The following is a 19,268-nucleotide window of genomic DNA, read 5'->3' as shown; positions in this document are numbered from 1 at the left end:
TCAGCTAAAGATTTCAGGAGAAGTATGAAATAAAGTTCAAATTAAACATACCTGCCACTCTTCGAGTAATAACATATCGGTAAAGGACATTAAATGTATTCGACAGCCATTATACGTTTTCTTTAAAGAATGGACAATACATAATGCTGAAGATCAACTATTAAGAGAAACTAAGAAATCGTGTATCATTGCGTAGTCTTCACAAACGCATTCTAATCTCAGTGTGTGTGAATGTGTCCCGCTGTACCTGTTGCGCGGCTGTAGTTTCACCTCTCCGCTTGCCGTAGTTTAAATCCTCGCGACCTCTGACTTGCACTAAACTTCTCTACTTCCTGCTCGCTCTCTCGGTCTTATAGACTGAAAAGGCGATGGTTTTGAAGGAAAGGGATTGTATTTCGATTGATTTGGATTGAATTTGAGTTCAAGATGAGCTGGTATGTATCACAACGCTTATGTGGGTTAATAAATAATAATAACGCGTTTGTTTTCGGACGACTCGAAGTGTCGCTGACTGCGTCTCAAAACATAGTGAGCCGCCTAGCTAGACTGCACTGCGAGCGGTCGAGTACACCTAAATTGCTGTCTAGCTAGGCAGCGAGCGAAGTTTTGACACAGAGCCGTTGACTGGCTAGTGAGCTCGCGAAGCACTATTTTAACATTGTTTGAGGTAACAAATGAGTTTAAGCGCTGCATAAACACTTAAAAACGACGTGTAGATTTCCACATATGTTTTAAATATCCTGTTTTCTGTATATATATAATTTTATTTCGCTTGTTAGCCCATAGCTCTTCCCCTCTCAGTAGCTAGCTCACAATCCCTCGGAGACAGCTATGTTTACAGTCTGAAGTACCAATGATTCACTTTGAATATATTTTAATACATGTTTATATAATGAATAAAGGTTATTTGATTTTTATTTTAAGCTAATGTAATTCTAAAACGTATTTATTACATGTAGGCACACTGTGATATCGTGTAGCATGTATGAATCATTTCTAATGGGTTTGACAGAGATTATGTATCTCAGTCTGTTTACATGACATTTTAGAACTTTTATTTTTTATTCTGTATTCTTGTCCTAGAGATTAGTAGCCTAGACTGATCTGAAGAACCTGTAATGTAACATCACAAACTTTGAATCCAAAGAACTTGCTATATACAGTAGCAGCTCGAGATAACAAGAGGGTTCTGTGCTGAGGGCTTTTCAGAGAACCATTGAAGAACCTGTTTTTAAGTGTAGTTCCCTTCATCAGTCTCTGAGTCTGTCTTTCACTGGATTCCAGGAAACTAGAGACTTGTGAGCATTTGTTTTAGGCTGAACACAATGGGCCACGGTCGACTTGTGTAGTTTTGCCCTGTCAGTTTGTTATGCTTTCGTCAAGATGTAAGAGAACTCGGGAAAGACATTGCCATTAAACTACAAAGGTTTGGCGGATTTGTTTGTAGATAACATAATGATTTGCCATGGTGCTTTAACAAATGCACAAAGTGATTTTGTGATGATTTGCAGTTTTTAAGGTTGGTTGCTCTTATATGTTCATCATGCGATTCGTAGTGCTGTATTGCAGTCGTTGTGGCCTCTACAGTAACATCTAGCATTCAGAGTTACGTGGATACATATAAAAGTCTGTTTTTAAAGTCGAAATGTAACTAAAGTAGTGACAAACCTTTTTTTTTTGTATTGACGTACATCTGGGTGAAGCAGATTATCAAAAAAGAAAAAAATATGAGGAATCTATCTATAGTGGGGATTTGCATCTCGTTGGTTGATTGGTTGGATGGAGGTATGTGACTGTGAGCTTGTAGTGGATTGTAAGAAAGAGACTGGGTTTAAGGAGGCGGAATGATTGAGAGACTGGACTTAAACCCAGTCACCAAATTATTTAGATTGAAAAGTTCAAAAAAGAATTGTACTTTATGCATAGATGATTAGTTTCTGCGTGTCTTAAAAACTCTCAATATGCCCTTCTACAAATTAAGGCCTAAAAAGGTATCAAATCGGACCAGAAAGCCTTAAATTCCTAAAGTTATAGCATTAAATGTTGCATGCATTGCAAAAAAGGCAATGTTATCCCAGCATTTTTGTCTTGTTTTCCAGTACAAATATCTGAACATCCTTAAACCAAAATACGGTCATATACACAACAAGTCTTGCTTTCTGAGAAACTGAACAAAATGAAGTGAGTTTATCCATCAATGCGGTATTAAAAGTTGTTTACCTTTGAGTCCATTAGCTGATATTTGTTCTCATTTTAATCATAAACTCACTTCATTTTGATCAGTTTCTCAGAAAGCAAGAGTTTTGACGTTTTGATTCTCAAGTTAATGCATCTTGATTTAAGAATCTTTGGACGTTTGCGCTGGAAAGCGAACATGTTTTTTTTTTTTTTTTTTTTTTTAGTAAAAGTTATGATTATTTCCATGTTCCAGTGGTTGGAAGCAGAGTTATATAATCCTGTGTGTGTGTGTGTGTGTTTGTAAAATTAATTAAAAAGAAAATGAGAGATGATGGAAGATGTGTTTTCCTACTTTAAAGCATTGCTACAAGACATTTAAACGTATTATTGACATATTGCGTTCCATTCACTTGATTCCTCAAATTTTCTTTAGACTTAAAAAGTCTTAAATATACCTTTATAAAACCTGCAGAAACCCTGAATATAAGAAATAAATAGGCTGATGGCATGCTGACTTTAAGCATTCATGTCATAATTTAATTGCACTGCTTGCAGTAAAGCAGACTTGGCTTGTTAAGGTCACAGTTTTCAGACTGAACGATTGACATAATGTGAATGAACTTGAGAACCGAGGTGAAGATGAACAGACATGCATTTGTTTTGGCTTATGGCTTTGTGACCACACTAGAGCGATCTGCTACATGCAAAAATGAGATAATGTCACAATTCTCTGGCCACTCTGGCTGAAACGATTCAGCATTTTTTACGTCACAGAATGTCAAAACGTCATTCTTTGTCTGATCCAAAGCAGAGAGGGGGACTGCTTTTATGGCTTTTCCTTTTGACATATTAAACATTCCACCATTTGCATTGTCAGAGGTTCGACTTCGGAAATTGAATCAGCGTCACAAGGCCCTACTGAAAGGTCAGCGGCCGGCAGAGGATGCTTCCACTCCAGTACGCTTAGTGTTGGGGTGAAGGCCCGAATGAGCCGGTGGTGAAAGGATCCTTTATGAGCCAGGCTGACCCGCTGCATTCATGCAGGGCCTCTTGCTAGATAGAGTGACGCGGTCGCTCTGACACTGGGGTCGCTGTGACAACAATTGCCGTCAACCGAGTCTCTGTACTCCTTGTAGATAAGATCCCGGCGTAAAACTGCCGTCCCGACAGATAGAGCATCCATTAGCTGGCTTCTCCGCTCGGGCTGCTGTGTAGCGGGAGTCAAGTTGGCCTGTTCTCGCCATAATTTTTGCTGCAAGTCTGAACGAAGCTTTGTTCGCGCGTCTGTCACTAGCGCGTCGGTGATCATGCTGATAGCGTAAAGCCTTGGATTTCAGAACAGGGCACTTTTCATTAATTGCTGTATCCGTGAATGGAGAGGATTCTGTTTAAGTCGACATGAAAGCAACAGGAATCATTTAGTCTTCAGTATCTCTGCAGAATTGCCAGTCACATAATGCACATAATACTAAAGGTCACATCATTTGGCCAATAGGTCAGGCCTTGAGCATGAATGTCTACGACTTCCTTTTTCAGATGAAATTATGAATCTGGGATTTGGGGCATAAACTATAAAACATTTCTTAAAGCATCTTGAAGCCACAGTTCTTCTGGATTGAGTCTGTCTCAGTTTGTTGTGTTTCTTCAGACAGACTGATGATGATCAGATCAGATCTCTGTGTGGAGCACTGGCTGCTGTCTGACTCCTTGTGCAAACAAAAATCTCACTGGATTATTAGAATTAATGTTTGGAAATAAAAACTTACTGACTGACTTAAAACCATTTTTTTAGCTGGCGAAAATACTAGTGTTCTAATCATTTTGGCCACCACTGTAAATGCGAGTGAAATTAGGTCAGGAATCCTAACTAAACAATTAATATCAATCAGGGAACAACAGTTTGGGTAATATTCCCTACCTAATTGCAATTGTGATCTAAAGGCATTTGGTGACTGAAAATAATAAATTCCAGTTTGTTTTTTGTTTTACTCAATATTGAGTACTAAAGCAATATAAAGTTGTTGTTGACTTCCACTACCTGCAGAAGACTCTATTGAGTATGTGCTCTCCATTGGGAACACCGAGTTTTTTAAATATTCAGCCCCCACAAGGAGACGTTCAGTCCAGTACGAGCTGTGACTTAAAATGAGTTTGACAGCCCTGTTCTTGTGTTACATTTTCTAAGGATGTGCATTTGTTGATTGTAGCTTTCCTTTAGTTCATAACTGAGCTCTGAAGTAGCTGCATGTCTTGTTGTGACAGAGGTTTGTCTTGTTCGTTCTCTGTTTTGGCTTGGAATGGATTTTACAATATAACCAGACATGACACCATGAATTGCGTCACCCTTCCATGTTAATCTCGAGTTTCCTGACCAGCCACTACTGTGTTGCACACGAATGTTTCGCTTTGTTGGCTTGGGAAATCCCGCCCACAGTGAAAACTCAATGGTCCAGAATTCTGCTCCACATAGCTGCATATTAGGCATTAAATATGTCCTGTTTGTCTGTTCTTTCACCTCATAGCTGTATGACAGTATAGGACAGTGTTAGAGAGTATATTTTAACTGTATAAACTTGCACAGTTTTAATTACGGTTTCTATATTTTCAAAACTAAAACAAAACATTACCAAAAATACTCTGACAGAAGCCATCATGTGACAGTTATCTCTTCAGACAGCAGCTGAGGTCCATGGTTTCTACCCTGAGTTTGGATGTTCAACACTGTAATTAACCGATTAAAATGGAAGGTTAATTACCGCTCATTACGTCTTGTTTTGATGTCCAAAAGGCGCCATTGGTTGACATAATAAACTCAGTATTTAGCAGCAGAAGCAGCAGCGTCCCTGTAATGATATCATGCACAAATTTGCAAACCAAAATGAACTAATGCCAGACAGGATACTATTGTGAAAATATTATATCATATTCTCTCTCACTGTACCGCAGACAGGAAGTTCCTGCAATAAACCCCTGGTATTTTCCCATAATTCTTTAAATATATCTGATGTCAGATTACTTGAAAGTTTGATGCTAAAAGCATACATAGAAAGACACAACTGTCACTTATTTATTTAAATGCATTAATTATTTTTGAAAATATTGTATAATATTTATCAAATATTTTATTTATTAATTTAGGACAAATTTGGACAAGTGCCTGCTTGCTTTTACAGAACTGAGCAGTTTACGGTCCAACTTAAATCCATTTTATTGTCTGCAATAAGACGATAAGTTTGTAAACATTCTACCTTCAAAAAGACCTAAGTCCAGTTTTTTCCTTCTTTCTTTTTATGTGACCTCTTCAAGAGCATGGGATCGGGATCTCATGGCTTGACCACTTGCTTAAATAAGGGTGCATGTAAAAATGGCCTTGTATGCGAAGAACTTTCGCTGCAGATTCCCACAGTACAAAATCATCCCACTGAATTTCTTCCTTCCTGTCAGAACCTTGACATCCTGTCAAGCCTTGACATCCTGACTTATAGCAGGCTGCTTAAACTACCCTACAGCTCAGGTGTTAATATGCTAATCCTGATTAGTAGATTGTGAAGGGATAGTTGATCACCAAATGAAAATTGTCATTATATATTTCCCCTGTTTTTCTGGCTCATGACAGACTTTCGTGGAACACAAAAGACGTTTGTCAGCACATTCGTACTTCTCTTTTTCCATACCATGAAAGTAAATGATGACAGATGCTGTCAAAATCCAGAAATGCACCATTAAAAAAAACCCGTAAAATCAGTTTAGATGACTCATGTGCTATATTCACAATCTTCTGAAGTCAAATAATAACTTTCTGTGAAACGGACATGCAAGTAGTTTTTAACTTTATACATTGCTTTATGTGAGTTGTGACTTTGGAAGAGCCTTCTACAAGTCTGTTGTAATGTTAATGAAGGAATTTTGCAAATTGCTTTCATTTTCCGAGCTGTATTTTTATGGCACATTATGCCATACGAACGAGTTAATCACTCATCTTTTTCTTTATACAAAATAAATACAAAAATTAATGTTATTGTTAAGATAGTGGGCATAAATAAGTAATAGAAATTAAGGGTTTTCATAGTTTTTAATTTAAAAACTCGTTGAGTCTTATTCATAAATAATTGTGTTGATTTGTATTTATTGTGCAGGAAGGACTTCTGAATTCTTAATTTGTTTTTAACTCTGTTAATGAGTTTTTCTTTTTTTTTTGTGGTATTCTAAATAAGCAAGTACTAAATGTTAATAATTTGCATAAACACGCCCGAACCTATTGTTTTTATTGTACCTAAATAAATGTATTGATTTGTTTGAGAAAAATGGTTTTACCAGTATTTAAAACTTGTGTGTGTGTGTGTGTGTACAAATATTATTTTTGTTAATATTGTTGCACTTTTTGTTAACACTTATAATTAGATTTATTTTTAATATATCGCGTTCACACGTAGCCTACTCTACTATGGAGTGGCACTACTTAGCACACATTTCACAAGATTAGATGTTTGTTAGTGGTGCTCAGGATGTGCAAATCATTCGTCATCGACCCATCAGTCATCTCTCATTACCTCTCTCTGTTTATGTGTTAAGTGAAATTTTATGTACTGTTAAAGGCAACCACTAGCACGTTGCTAACCATGTCCCTTTAGTGGCTCTGTAGAACGCATTATTAGTTTTCCGTGCCTTTCCGAATACGGATTCGAAATTTGGGCACATCCCTAGTAATAATATTTATTATTAATTTTTATTTATTGGTTTTAGTTATTTAGTATGAAAATGAGAACTACTGCTGACAAGTTTTTTTTTTTCATAACAAAAACCCATCTTCTCTGAGTGTTAAATGGATTTCCTCTGTCAAATCATATAGAAGATCTAGTTGAGCAATCCTTACTGACGCGTGACCTGCTTACGAGGATAAACTCACCTTTCTGACGTCATGAAAGGAGAAACAACAGATCACTTGATGTTGCAACTCACTACGTCATCACACAGATGAAACAATTGACTTCAGTCTACTTTCTCTTTTTTTTCTGCTTGCTGAGCTCTGAGTGATGGCTGTTTATGTAATTTTGTCAGTAGTAAACTGTTTTTGGGGTGAGTCAGCGGTAGGACTTCAGGAAGTTGTGTGTGTAATGACTTGTAGTTTTCCATGATGATTTAGGCATAACAGCAGCATGACAAAAGGTGAACTTTGTGTTCTTTGGAGCAGGGCTGTGTCTTATCTTAAAAATGTGATTTAATATTTTATAATATATTACAATTTTTTTGTTTTGTTTTACTAGCACATCGCATTTCAGTAGTTCAGTTTGTGTGTGTGTGTATATATATATATATATATATATATATATATATATATATATATATATATATATATATATATATATAATGCAAACGATTAATTACGATAAATCATATCCAAAATAAAAAATTTTGTTTACATAATGTGTGTGTTTTGTATTTTTGTTTTTTAGATATATATTTATTATTTGTATATAAATACACAGTATGTGTAATATATATCACAGTATATGTAATATTTTTGTAAATATTTATATGTATATTCTTTATATATTTATATTCTTATATTTTGTATTATATTTAATATATAAACGTAACATATAGTTCTTAAACGTATATATGCATGTGTTTGTATTTATATTATATGATATAGTTTACACCGTACACAATTTATATTCTTATATTTTGTATTATATTTAATAAAACTTTTATTTACTGGATGAGATTAATTATTTGACAGCACTATTTACACAATAGTTGTTTACAAATCATATATATAACGTTTATATATAATAAATGCCGCTAAAATACGTTCGTAGTTTTTTCCGGCGGAGAGGGGAGGGGTGTAGAATATCATATAATCAGCAACAAGATAATGGAAAATAAAGGGGAACGCAGCCACATACATATACAATATACCTGTGAATATATATATGGTTTTTTGTATATATATATTTATAACTTATTTGTGTGTATATATGCTTTTTTAAAATCATATTCAGTGTATACATACGTATACATACATACATACTTTGTATCTGTCCACAGATTAGGCTAATTCAATTTTTCATTCTTACGTCCTCTATCAACAAAGTTACTCTCTCTCATGTAATCACACACACTAGATCTACCCAGCTCTCTATATACACACTGTTCCTCTCTTTCCAGTTCTCTCTCACACACACACACACTCTAGCTCACATCTCATTACCTTTGCTTATCTCATTAGCTCACACACCTTTGTTCCTGTCATCCCCAGCTGTCCATCAATCATCTGCAGCCATACTTCTGTCACATCAATAATAGTGTGTGTAGATGTGCGTGAGAGAGGTGCCTGCAATGGCACCCATGGAAGCGTGTTATTTTTTCCTCTCTCTTCAGGTCTACCTCAGCCTGTCTCAGGTGTAATTACTAAACAACGCATGAGACAGAGAAGAAGGGGGCCGAACGGTTAATTGCTACTCTTCACTTAAGGGAAGTTGTGAGAACAGGAGATGGGAATGTGATCCTATTGTGCCACGGCTTTAGTACATTAACAAGTTTGACTGGAAGGCCTGCCATTCCCAAAGAAACGGGTTGAATGGGGTGTCAATCCTGCTGTTTTTGTTTCTTTCTTTTTTTTCAAACCCACACAATTAGGAGTGCACAGTTATGTGATCGTATCAGCATTGACCAATATTATTTGTTTATTGTTTACGATTGGTCTGATATGGCTGCAGATAATACAAGGTTTAGGGCTGGTTGATAAGCAATATTGTGATTATTAGAAGGCCTTGTCCTAACACTAACTCTGCTTTGCATGAATTAATTCAAAACTTTGACATGATTTGATTTCATCACTCATAAATAATCAGGGAGATCCCTTCTTTACTTTTTTTCCATTTTAATTATATATATATATATATATATATATATATATATATACATATATATATATATATATATATATATATATATATATACATATACATATATGTAGATAAATATTTCTGTATATTTGGAGATTGGGTCGTGTTGCAGGCTGGACTTGAACCTTGGTCATCCATGTGAACAGTTTCATTCGTTGAAGCTCCACGGCTCTGCTACATTAGCTTGAGGCCTTTGGTGTGATTTCGTTAGAAGTTTTGAAGTGAACTAGTCTCCTGATTTTGAGAGATTGTTTAAGTCAGAAATCAATTCACCAGAAGGAAGTTCTTCAATTCCAAACAGCATTGTTTTGACACATTCCTCTCTTTAAACTTGACAGTTAACAGCAACATAAAATAAGTTAGAAAAGGTGAGACAGAATGGCACAAAGTATCAAATTAAACAAGTTGAACTTTGAATGAGATTTTATCAGGAGACAAAACCAACCGTTGTGACCTAACTGAAGGACGATCTGTAGGCGTATCTCTTTTTTTTGCATTTGTTGAATTGGAAGAAAACCAGTCTGAAGTTAACATACCTTCACACCACAGAGGGCTTGGGTGTCAGTGTTAGGATCTGTTGAGGTCTGCTAAAAAGTGAAAATTGATTGTCAGACATCATGAAAAGATTGACATTATTAGATCTGAACTCGTTTCTAGGCTTATCTGACCCTTACTGTCCTAATGAAGAATCAGTATAGAACTAAAAAGGTTAGTTCTTTTGTGACTTTAAAGAAATTCAGAACTGTTTGGTCGTGATATGTAGTGGAATCACCACCGAACTGAGTATAAACGATCTCTTACGATCCGTGGAGGACTGTGAACTCATTATTCGGGTTCATTCGTGAAGGTGACCTGTGGTTGCTATTGATTTGCTGCTGTGTGTTGCACACTTGTGTATGTGAGACTGCTTCCTGTGAACACCTGAGTCTGCAGGGCTCTGAGGGAATGCCTGCTTGCAGTAGCAGACCACAGGAAAGTGCATGTGTGTAAGATGTGCACATGTAGTGATCTCCCCCCGGCAGACCACAGGAAGACTTGCGGCAGCGGCGACAGCCACTTCTAATTATGCACATCCGCCTGTGATAGCTTCTGAGATGGATTTATGTGGCCCATATGAGATGATTTGATTAGCTGCTGGGGTTTTCATAGTGCACCTCAAAACTGTCTATGAAATGCTATGACCTTTAAATGAAGCATTCAGCCTTTCTTTCGAAAATAAAAATGGACTGAGTAAACATGTAGTAATAAAGTTGTACTTAATGTTCTAAATGTTAAATAAAGTTCATTTAAGATAATAAATGAAATGCGTTCTTTCTGTCTAAATGTGATCCACCTTATAATTGTGCATTTCTTTTTTTCTAGGATTCCTTTCAAAATTGGACAACCAAGGAAACAGATTGTTTCGAAAACGGTAAGAAATCCACAGGACTTTTCTCTTCCATTTGTACTGATGAATTCTGTGCCACAAAATGTGATTGCAAAAATAATGATTGTTTTCAAACCAGACTCTAAAACATTTTTAATGATGCCAATATCTTGCCGGTATAAAGCCGATAGATATGATATAACAGTTTAATTTATATAACCCATGCACAGCACTGATAAAATGATAGTAATGCAATTTTATATATTTATATTTACAAAAAAAAAAAAAATAGTTTCATTTAAAATAAATTTGAAAAACAAACTTTTTTAAAAGATTGATATAATTTATTGTTTTAATAATATAACTACATATTTGAGTGATGTGTTTTCCCATTTTGATTAAAAAATAAGTTTTGTGTAAAAGTAAAAAAAAAAAAAAAAGCTATAAGGTCAATCAAAGCATTACAAACAGCTTTAATGATGGAAAGAGCTACAATCCCTTAAAGCAATGCAAAAGACACAATCAAATTAAAAATTATGTAGAAATACAAAACTAGGTAACACTTTAGAATAGGGACCTATTCTCACTATTAACTAGTTGCTTATTAGCATGCCTATTATTAACATATTGGCTGTTTATTAGTACTTATAAAGCACGTATTCCCCATGACAATATTTTATGTCCCCAGCCATACCCAATACCTAAACAATTTAACAAATTAATGGCGAATTAATTGGACCTTAACATAAAGTGTGACCTAAAACTGTTGATTGTAGGATCATGGGAAATTTTTTTCCACCGGGAAGTCTGCTGTTAAACACAATTCTTTAAAGTTAAAATTATATGGCTGATGGCTTCAACAAAATCATATTCTATCGATTAACAACCCCGTAGCACACAGTAGGTCTGTCTTTAAAAGGTTGAAAGTGTATTGTTAAAAATCAATTCTGCTGTGGAGAAAATGAATGGGGTTTTTACTGTTGTACAGCATTTACATATTTGCTGTATCTAGAGAGCATAATTTTATGGAAACTTGAGAATGTGTTCTTTTAAGTTGATTCTGTATGCAAACATCTGCAACGTAGCACCAGCAACAAGCTAAAAACCCCTCCGAACACTCTAGCATCAGCACAAGGGGTTTTCTCAGGCACACGCCACTCACATTCTCTCCAGCAAATGTCTAGTTTTCTAGTCCATTTGACTCCAGTGCTGTGGTCTGGGATTGAGTCATTGTTTGAAAAGATCAACTGTGAGTTCATAAGCGCCTCTCTGTTGTGGACACCGTACACTTGTGTGTCCATGAGTGGGCGTCCTGATCTCTTCCTCGTTTTGGGGAGGTCAATCAACATCTTTTTTTTTTTTTGTTCTTATTTTCCCCTCATGACCTCGTTCCCTAACTCGCCTCCTTTCCTGTTACACCACACTTCCATGGTCACCCATGAGTGGGCAGGCCACAGGCCGGACGTATTGCTCTAAACGGGGTACCTACTGCCTGCCTTCCCAAATATTGTTTATTTACAGACTTTGCCCACCGAACCACAGGACAGGAACCCCTACTGCTGCAATTATGGCATCATTAACCCCCTACACACAGCGGTAGGGTGGCATGGACACAAGCTAATGTGGCAACAGAAGGCCACTGCAATAATTACAGGACCTCCTGCAACTGCTGATTTCCAAATGAAAGATTCTGCTTGTTCTGTTTTCTTAATCTTTTTTTTTTTTTTTTTTTTTTTTCATTTGATCTCGTTGGCGTTCTTCAGAGATCTCGCCTAATAGCTAAAACGTCCCAAACTGATATCCAGCTCGCTTTTTTTCCTCTACTGGCTTTAGGTTTCTTGACTCGCTCTTAGGTTCTGCAGCCCTGTAGATCCTGTTTTTATGATTACACACCCAAGAGAGCTTGTAGAAAACTAGAGCAGTTTGCCCACACACTTCTTTAAAGAGACTTTCTATCCGTTCTTCTCATATCTCTCTACATGTCTCCTCCATTTCTCCACAGGTTGAAAGGGACTTTGAGCGGGAATATGAGAAGCTCCAAAAGTAAGTTGACATGTCCGATGTCGTTGTTTTTATTTTTATTCGATGTGTTCTGTTGCCCACAGAGCTTTGAATGTTTCTGAGTATCATTAGCTTGCCTGAAATTCCCCAGCAGACAAGCTCTCAAAATATTTGTTTTCCCAACAAGAGCAAGCCCAAGTAGTACATCGATTTTAAAAATAGATCGGATTTGGAACCTTTTGTTTTGATCAAAACCATGGCGCCAGTCGAGGTGTTCCAAAGGATTGCGACGTTGTCGACGAGACCCTGATGCATCATTTGTTTCTCCCCAATCATGACAAAAGTGAAGTGATTCTTGTATATGACACAATGGAAGCATGGTTATGGGGGTTTCAGTGCTCTAAATGAAAGGTTGACTGAAATGCGTCCAGCCTTAATCCATGTGCATTTTCACGCACAGACCTGTACCTACCTAGCCAGTACACTTTAGGACTGTATAGACCACTTAATCCTTGGGTTTTGATTAATGTGGATGTGTAAATCTCACAAAACCTGTCAAGAACATATCTAGGTCATATTTCACCCCAAAATGAAAAAGAAATGCATATATTTACAATACAATATATGCAATATTGTGTGTGTGTGTGTATGCTTATGTATGTATACATATTTGAAATTTCAATGCAAAAAAGTAATGATTTAAATAAATGTAAAATAATTTAAACAATTTAAATTGATATTTAATGTAAAAAAAACATTTAAAATTTAATTTTTTTAATTATTTTTTTTTTATTTTATTTTTACTGGTAATAATAAATCAAAATTAACATTTTATATAAACAAATTAAATTTTGAATATTACAAGAAAAAACATTACAGTAATGTGAATTCCCATGAAATAAATAATGTCTCTGTGTGTGCTTGTATGTAATTTTGTGTGTAGAAACTAGTATTTTCATTTAAAAACAGCTTGTAAATTTCACAAACAATTACATTTAAACAGTAACACATTGACTTAAACAATGATGAATTAGAAAAACAGAAACTGTATTTTCTTCAATTACTTCAATGTATTTACAACTTAGAAAAACTTTTCTTTTTTTTTACAATGTATGGCTTTGGAAAACGCATAAAATCATGAAAATCGTGTACATTGTAGAAAGTAGTATTGCATACTACTTGTTTTGCATGCTTGTCGTATCCCTTGTCTTGTTTTTTAATGTCGGTTGTCTTGTGTGTATAAGTTCGAAGGTCACCTGTAGTGACCTAACTCTGTCGCCTTAGTTTCGCTTGTGTAGGTGGAGTCCCGGTACAAAGCGTTAAAAGGCATATATCACACACGCAAGTGCTTGTGGTGTGGGCACGGACATGTAGGGGCCTGAACTCTTGTCTGAGAGGGCCGCTCCTTTGGTTTGATTGCTATCAGAATACCACAGATTACGCAACAACACACACACCCCGAGTACGTGATGCCCGTTGTCTTCGTGAAACTCTTTTGTGGTCATAATACTTAGTACATAGTACGGGGGGGGGGATCAGTCAGTGCAATATGGATAAGTCAGTGCACTACATTGATCCATATTCATTCATTCATTCATTCATTTACTGTAGATTTAAAAAATGAAAATGTAATCACCCTCATGTTGTTCCAAACCTGTATCACCTTCTTTCTTCTGTTGAATGCAAATGAAGATATTTTGTAAATTGAGCTGGTTATTGTTTTCTATGCAGTTGCGATGAATGAAGACTAAAGGTCCATTCACATAGATAATAACTATAATGATGTAGTTGTAAAAATCATTCTAAAATGTAAAAGAATAGCAGTCGACACCACAACTATTGATAAACTATGATAATGACACAGAGCAACAATATTATTGCTTGGAATCACTTTCACAATTTTTTTTTTGTTTCCACGAAATGATGAACAACAAAAATATTGAGAGCCAGTCAGAATCAATTCTGCTTAAAAGAGCTCAAGCTTTTAAAGCGGGTGATGCTCAAGCATTTAAAGCGGCTGATGAAAGCGGGTTAAAGCATCCAAGAATATTCTTTACTAGTAAAACCACTTTGTCTCAAGTGGCTCATTGCTTTATTAACATCGTCGTTGTGCATTTTGGCAAGAAAATTCACACTTTGTGCCAATAGGACTTACATGTAGTCATAGCCCCCAATGCATTGTCTGTTCTCCTCCTTCTGCCCCCAGCATTCCTCCATCAGAATGTGGGGGTTTGGTGCTAATGTGTTGGCTTGTAACTTGCGCTAACTCTAAATGCCATTCACATGTAAGGAGGCGGCGTGCTTCATGTTCGCATGACAGCCGTCTGGAGCAGCTGGGCCAGTGCTACTCTATTAGCACCTACCGTAATGGACCCTTTATCTCATCTTGTTAGGAGTCTCTCTTTCCATTTCTTGCCAGTTAACCATGATTCCCCACCACCTCCTCCTCTTTATCTCTCAATTGTTTTTTTTTCTTCATTCTTTCGGCATCCTGATATAAAGGTGATATACTTCCCCACACCCTTTTCTTTCCACCTTTTTATTCTTCTAATGCCATACAGCCAAAAATAAAAAATGAAATTACCAGTTTCACCTCCAGATCTCCGGTTTCCTTAATTGCTGTAATAAGTGCGATGTGAGGTGCCTCAAGGGTGTCTCCCAGTCCATGTCTAATTTTCCACCTAATTGATTATAATGAACAGCTCCCCCATCAGCGGCGCAAACACACACTCGTGTGAGCGCGAGTCGGATGCAGTAGTGCGGTAATTGCAGTTGTTAACACCTCCAGCGGGTGTGAATGGATCAACACTGTGAAAGACCCTGTGAATGATCTCTTCTGCCTCTCTGGAAATATTACTGTTGTACAGAAACATGAATGGATGCTCGCAGATGAGCGTAGTAAAATAACTCAGGTTGTTTTATCTCTTATTTATATATGATAAGAGCATTTGATGCTGAACCGCAATCTCATGGACAACTGAGGATGGGCTTTTTACATCTTTGCAACTGCAAAGCAATGCCCTAGCAATCATGCACATAAATATACACACAATGTTGGGTAGTAACTGATTACATGTAATCTGGATTACAAATCAAATTCCACAGAATAAGTAATTGTAATTAGATTAGATTACATTTTTGAATACTTGTAATTACTCTGCAGTTACTAACTTAATGTTGTTGTTAATAACAACAACAAATGTAATATATTTTCTTTTTCTTTGAATTTTCAAGATTGTACAAGATTTTTATTTAAGTCAGTGTGATAATGAGTTAAGTCAAAGTAATCTAAGAAGAATCAAAAACAAGTCAGATGTGTAATGTAATGGAATTTTGGCCATGTAATTTGAAATCGTTAATGGACTTGAAACTCTAATGTCACTTTTGACAAACCGAAGGTGGTGTTGATAATTAGAAAGAAAGAAGAAAAAATGTTAATGTTGAAAATAAGTTTAATATTGTGCTTTTTATTTGTATTTGTTTTAGGTTGGAAGAACAGACAAAGAAGCTGCATAAAGACATGAAGAAAAGCACAGAGGCTGATTTAGGTTTGTGATGATCCCCTCTCCTCTCTGCTAATGTTGACTCTTCGCTAAATATAACTGCTGTAATGTCAAAATGAAACCATATACTGTTGTAAATTGAGCTTCCCTCAACACTAGACCTGCACTGAGCTGTCACATTCGTCACTTTTGTATTTTCTCCTCTGATATTAACAGAAATCCATGGAATTCAGTGAACATTAATTAAACATTTTTAAATATGTATTACAGAGCTGAAAGTTATACACGTTGGGTCACTGACAGCATTTTTAAAGGAATGTCCTGCATCTAGTAAAACAGCGTTTGTTGCACAATGCTGATTAACAGAAAATCATTTAAACTGCGGTTACATGATGCAGTTTAAAACCTGAACAGATTGTAAAACACTAGTCATCATACCCTTGCTGACTTTGTAAATAATTACAGAGGAAAAACTGTGCATCATACACTTAATGACTGAAGATCACACACTTCCAGACTTTTCAAGTCGTTCCAAACACAACAAACTCACGCGGAATCATGCGCCTCGGATGAAAACACGTGACAAATGTAAACAATGTGCGTTCTAAAATCAGTTCAAACTACTAAACATGTTTAATATCCTCTGACAGGATAGAAGCTAAATAAATAAATAATAGTCTGAAGCAAAAAAATGAGACACTTTTCTGTTAAATCTATCAACTCTGACTGCAGGATCTGCAGACTGACTCGGACTTTTTCCACCTATAGTGTCAGCGCATCCAGACTGAAAATCAGGGCAAAAATCAGGCCATGTGGTATATTCCAGCCCTTAAACGGTGCTTTACAGACAGTTATGTCATGTCCCTTTCTTGGTATCTTTTCACATAATGTTGAAAGTTGCAAAATGTATTGCCGTTATCACAGTTACACTGAAAGTAATTCTGTTATACTATTTTAATACGGATTATATAATGTTTTTAAGTGGTCATGAAATGCAGAATCATGATGTTATTCTGCAGTAAAAACATACTACAAGTTTCAAAACTTAAACTAACTTCCCACTTTAAAATGATTTGTTTCTACTCTTTTGAAACCCCAGGATTTGTCACGATTTCCCCTTGACACGGCCCTTAGCACACATCATCTCTGCATGTAATGAAGGAGGCATGTTCTGAACAACTCAAGTCTGTCCATCAATCACAAGATGTTGATTAAGACCGTTGTTTTGTCAATGGATGTAAAGAAACTGCACATCCAAACACTTGATCTGAGCATTAGTAATGCATCGCTAAAGTTTCTCCTTAATGATGTGACTGAAAGATAAAGTTTTCATTTGTTCTTCACATTTCGTAAAGTATTTTAAATCTGTTATTGAAAGATACCGCAGTGCCAAGCATATGCAGGAAAGTACTTTTATTTTTAATCTTACAGCGTGTTTGTAATAAAACCAAACCAGCGTTTAAGGCCGTTTCATTGTTTGAGTGTTACTAATAAAATCACACACCTGCGTATATGCCGCATGTTTCATAATATGATAAGTAATAGCACTATATACTGAAAATTAAGCAGTTAAGAAAGCAAAAGCATTTACCATGATAAAACTGTTATAATCATTGTCGTTGAGTGGTTTCAGTGTCTTTTTTTTTCTTCTTCTTCGGGATCAAACATTTATGGCTCTATCACAGCGCTTGCGATCTCGAGGATCAAAAACACAACTATTTTCCTGTTTAATACTGTAAAGCTGCTTCGACACAATCTGTATTGGAAAAAGTGCTATATAAATAACGGTGACTTGACTTGACAACATGCCGTAAAGGAAGGTTGGATACGGTGTGATGAAGTTAGCCAATCACAGCAGTGGGCATTTACTCCCTTTCCAAGAGGTAACACTCCCTCAAATCGAGTGTTGTTTGCAGAGAGTGAAATTTAAGATGGTAGGTGATCTTTTTAACAAGTATTGTGGCTTTTGATGTTTCAGAATTAGTCAGACGTGAGTCATAATTATTTTCTGTGGTTTTAAGGCTCAAATGTCTGTACTGATATTGTAATATTCCTTGGAATGTGCCAAAATATTTATACAAGGGTCAACCAGTAAATGCCGATTCCCACAGAATTCTAATAGAATTTTCTGTGGGATTTCCATGGCCTGGCTATGACAAGGAAGATTATTTTGCTGGGTGTCAATCAGATGCGCTGAACATGTAGCTGTGATTATGTGCGCCACACAGCTGAGCTCCACTTGCTGCATCAGTCCTCCACCACATGGAGGCACATCAGCGGTCAAACGTGCATCCTTTATCAACAGACAGAAACCATAAGTTAACAAAAGTTCCAAATATTTAGCCTCAGAATATTGAAATGCTTTCTGTGCTGCCGGCAGGACAGAAATCTTTCCAATCCATAAGATGCGAGGCAAAACACCTGCGAAAGAACAAAGATTTGTAGAGCCGCTTCACAAGTTGGTTCCGTGCATGTCGGAAGGGGTCGTTAGAGAGTTGACGGAGATGATGAATATTCACTAAAGAGCTCTGATCGTGTACTGATGCCTCAATAGTGCCAACGCCAATTACAGTCCGTCGCCTTCCCTGCCAGAGCTGCTTAAAGTCAGAATGCTGATCAGATGAGCACGTCACCGTCAATCCAGATCAGACGCACACCAGGCAGGAAGCCAGATAAAACACCCACCCCTCCACACCCCACAGCCCAAACACAGGAAAGACTTGATTTACTTGAGCTAATTGGGGCAAAGTCAAGAAAGAAGGGGAAAGTTTCTTAATTTCAGTCCCCCTATGCTGGATATGGATGTCTTCCATTTTAAATTGGAGAAATATGTATACATATAATTATTTATGTCGTAAATATAATTTTACTTTATTATTGTAGTTATTTAAATTGTTACTGTTGTTTTTTGTAGTTGTCGTCATTATTTTTAGTATTTATCATTTGTATATTATTCATATATCCCTTATTGAAACCACTTGTCCTATGTACAGTCACAGGAATGGTGGAGTTTTTATTATTATTATTATTATTATAGTAGTAGAAGTGTTGTAATGCGTCTATCCATCAATTTTCCAAACTCCTTTTTGTTGATGATGATTTGATTATTATTTTTATTATTATTATTATTATTACTGATGATAATGATAATTATTATTATTCTATTATTTAATATTTTTATTTATTTATTACAATATTTTTTTTTTTTATGTTATTTTTATCATTTTATATATTATTTCATTTTAACAGTAATAATTCCAGCATCTGCTGCATGTCTTTCTTCTGTGGTTTAGTGTGGAAATAAACAGGAGT

General features: G+C 36.1%; 1 protein-coding gene across 2 annotated transcripts in view; it reads left to right on the top strand.

The window, feature by feature from the left end:
* The first annotated feature begins 268 nt into the window (after positions 1-268).
* LOC109113397 (bridging integrator 3) overlaps positions 269-19,268 on the top strand; it is a 49,626-nt gene continuing 30,626 nt past the window's right edge. Inside the window, exons 1-4 of one of the 2 annotated variants that reach the window (XM_042730190.1) lie at positions 269-434; positions 10,449-10,497; positions 12,455-12,495; positions 15,940-16,001. In XM_042730190.1, the coding sequence (XP_042586124.1) occupies positions 427-434; positions 10,449-10,497; positions 12,455-12,495; positions 15,940-16,001 (160 nt within the window). In that variant the 5' untranslated portion in view covers positions 269-426. The remainder of the gene's footprint in view (positions 435-10,448; positions 10,498-12,454; positions 12,496-15,939; positions 16,002-19,268) is intronic. The other variant, XM_042730191.1, reaches the window with a different exon arrangement.

This window comes from Cyprinus carpio, chromosome B8 (genome assembly GCF_018340385.1).
Source record: "Cyprinus carpio isolate SPL01 chromosome B8, ASM1834038v1, whole genome shotgun sequence".
In the NCBI taxonomy this organism is placed as follows: Eukaryota; Metazoa; Chordata; class Actinopteri; order Cypriniformes; family Cyprinidae; genus Cyprinus; species Cyprinus carpio.
Note: the sequence above shows the minus strand (reverse complement) of the source record. Positions and strands in the feature narration are given on the sequence as shown.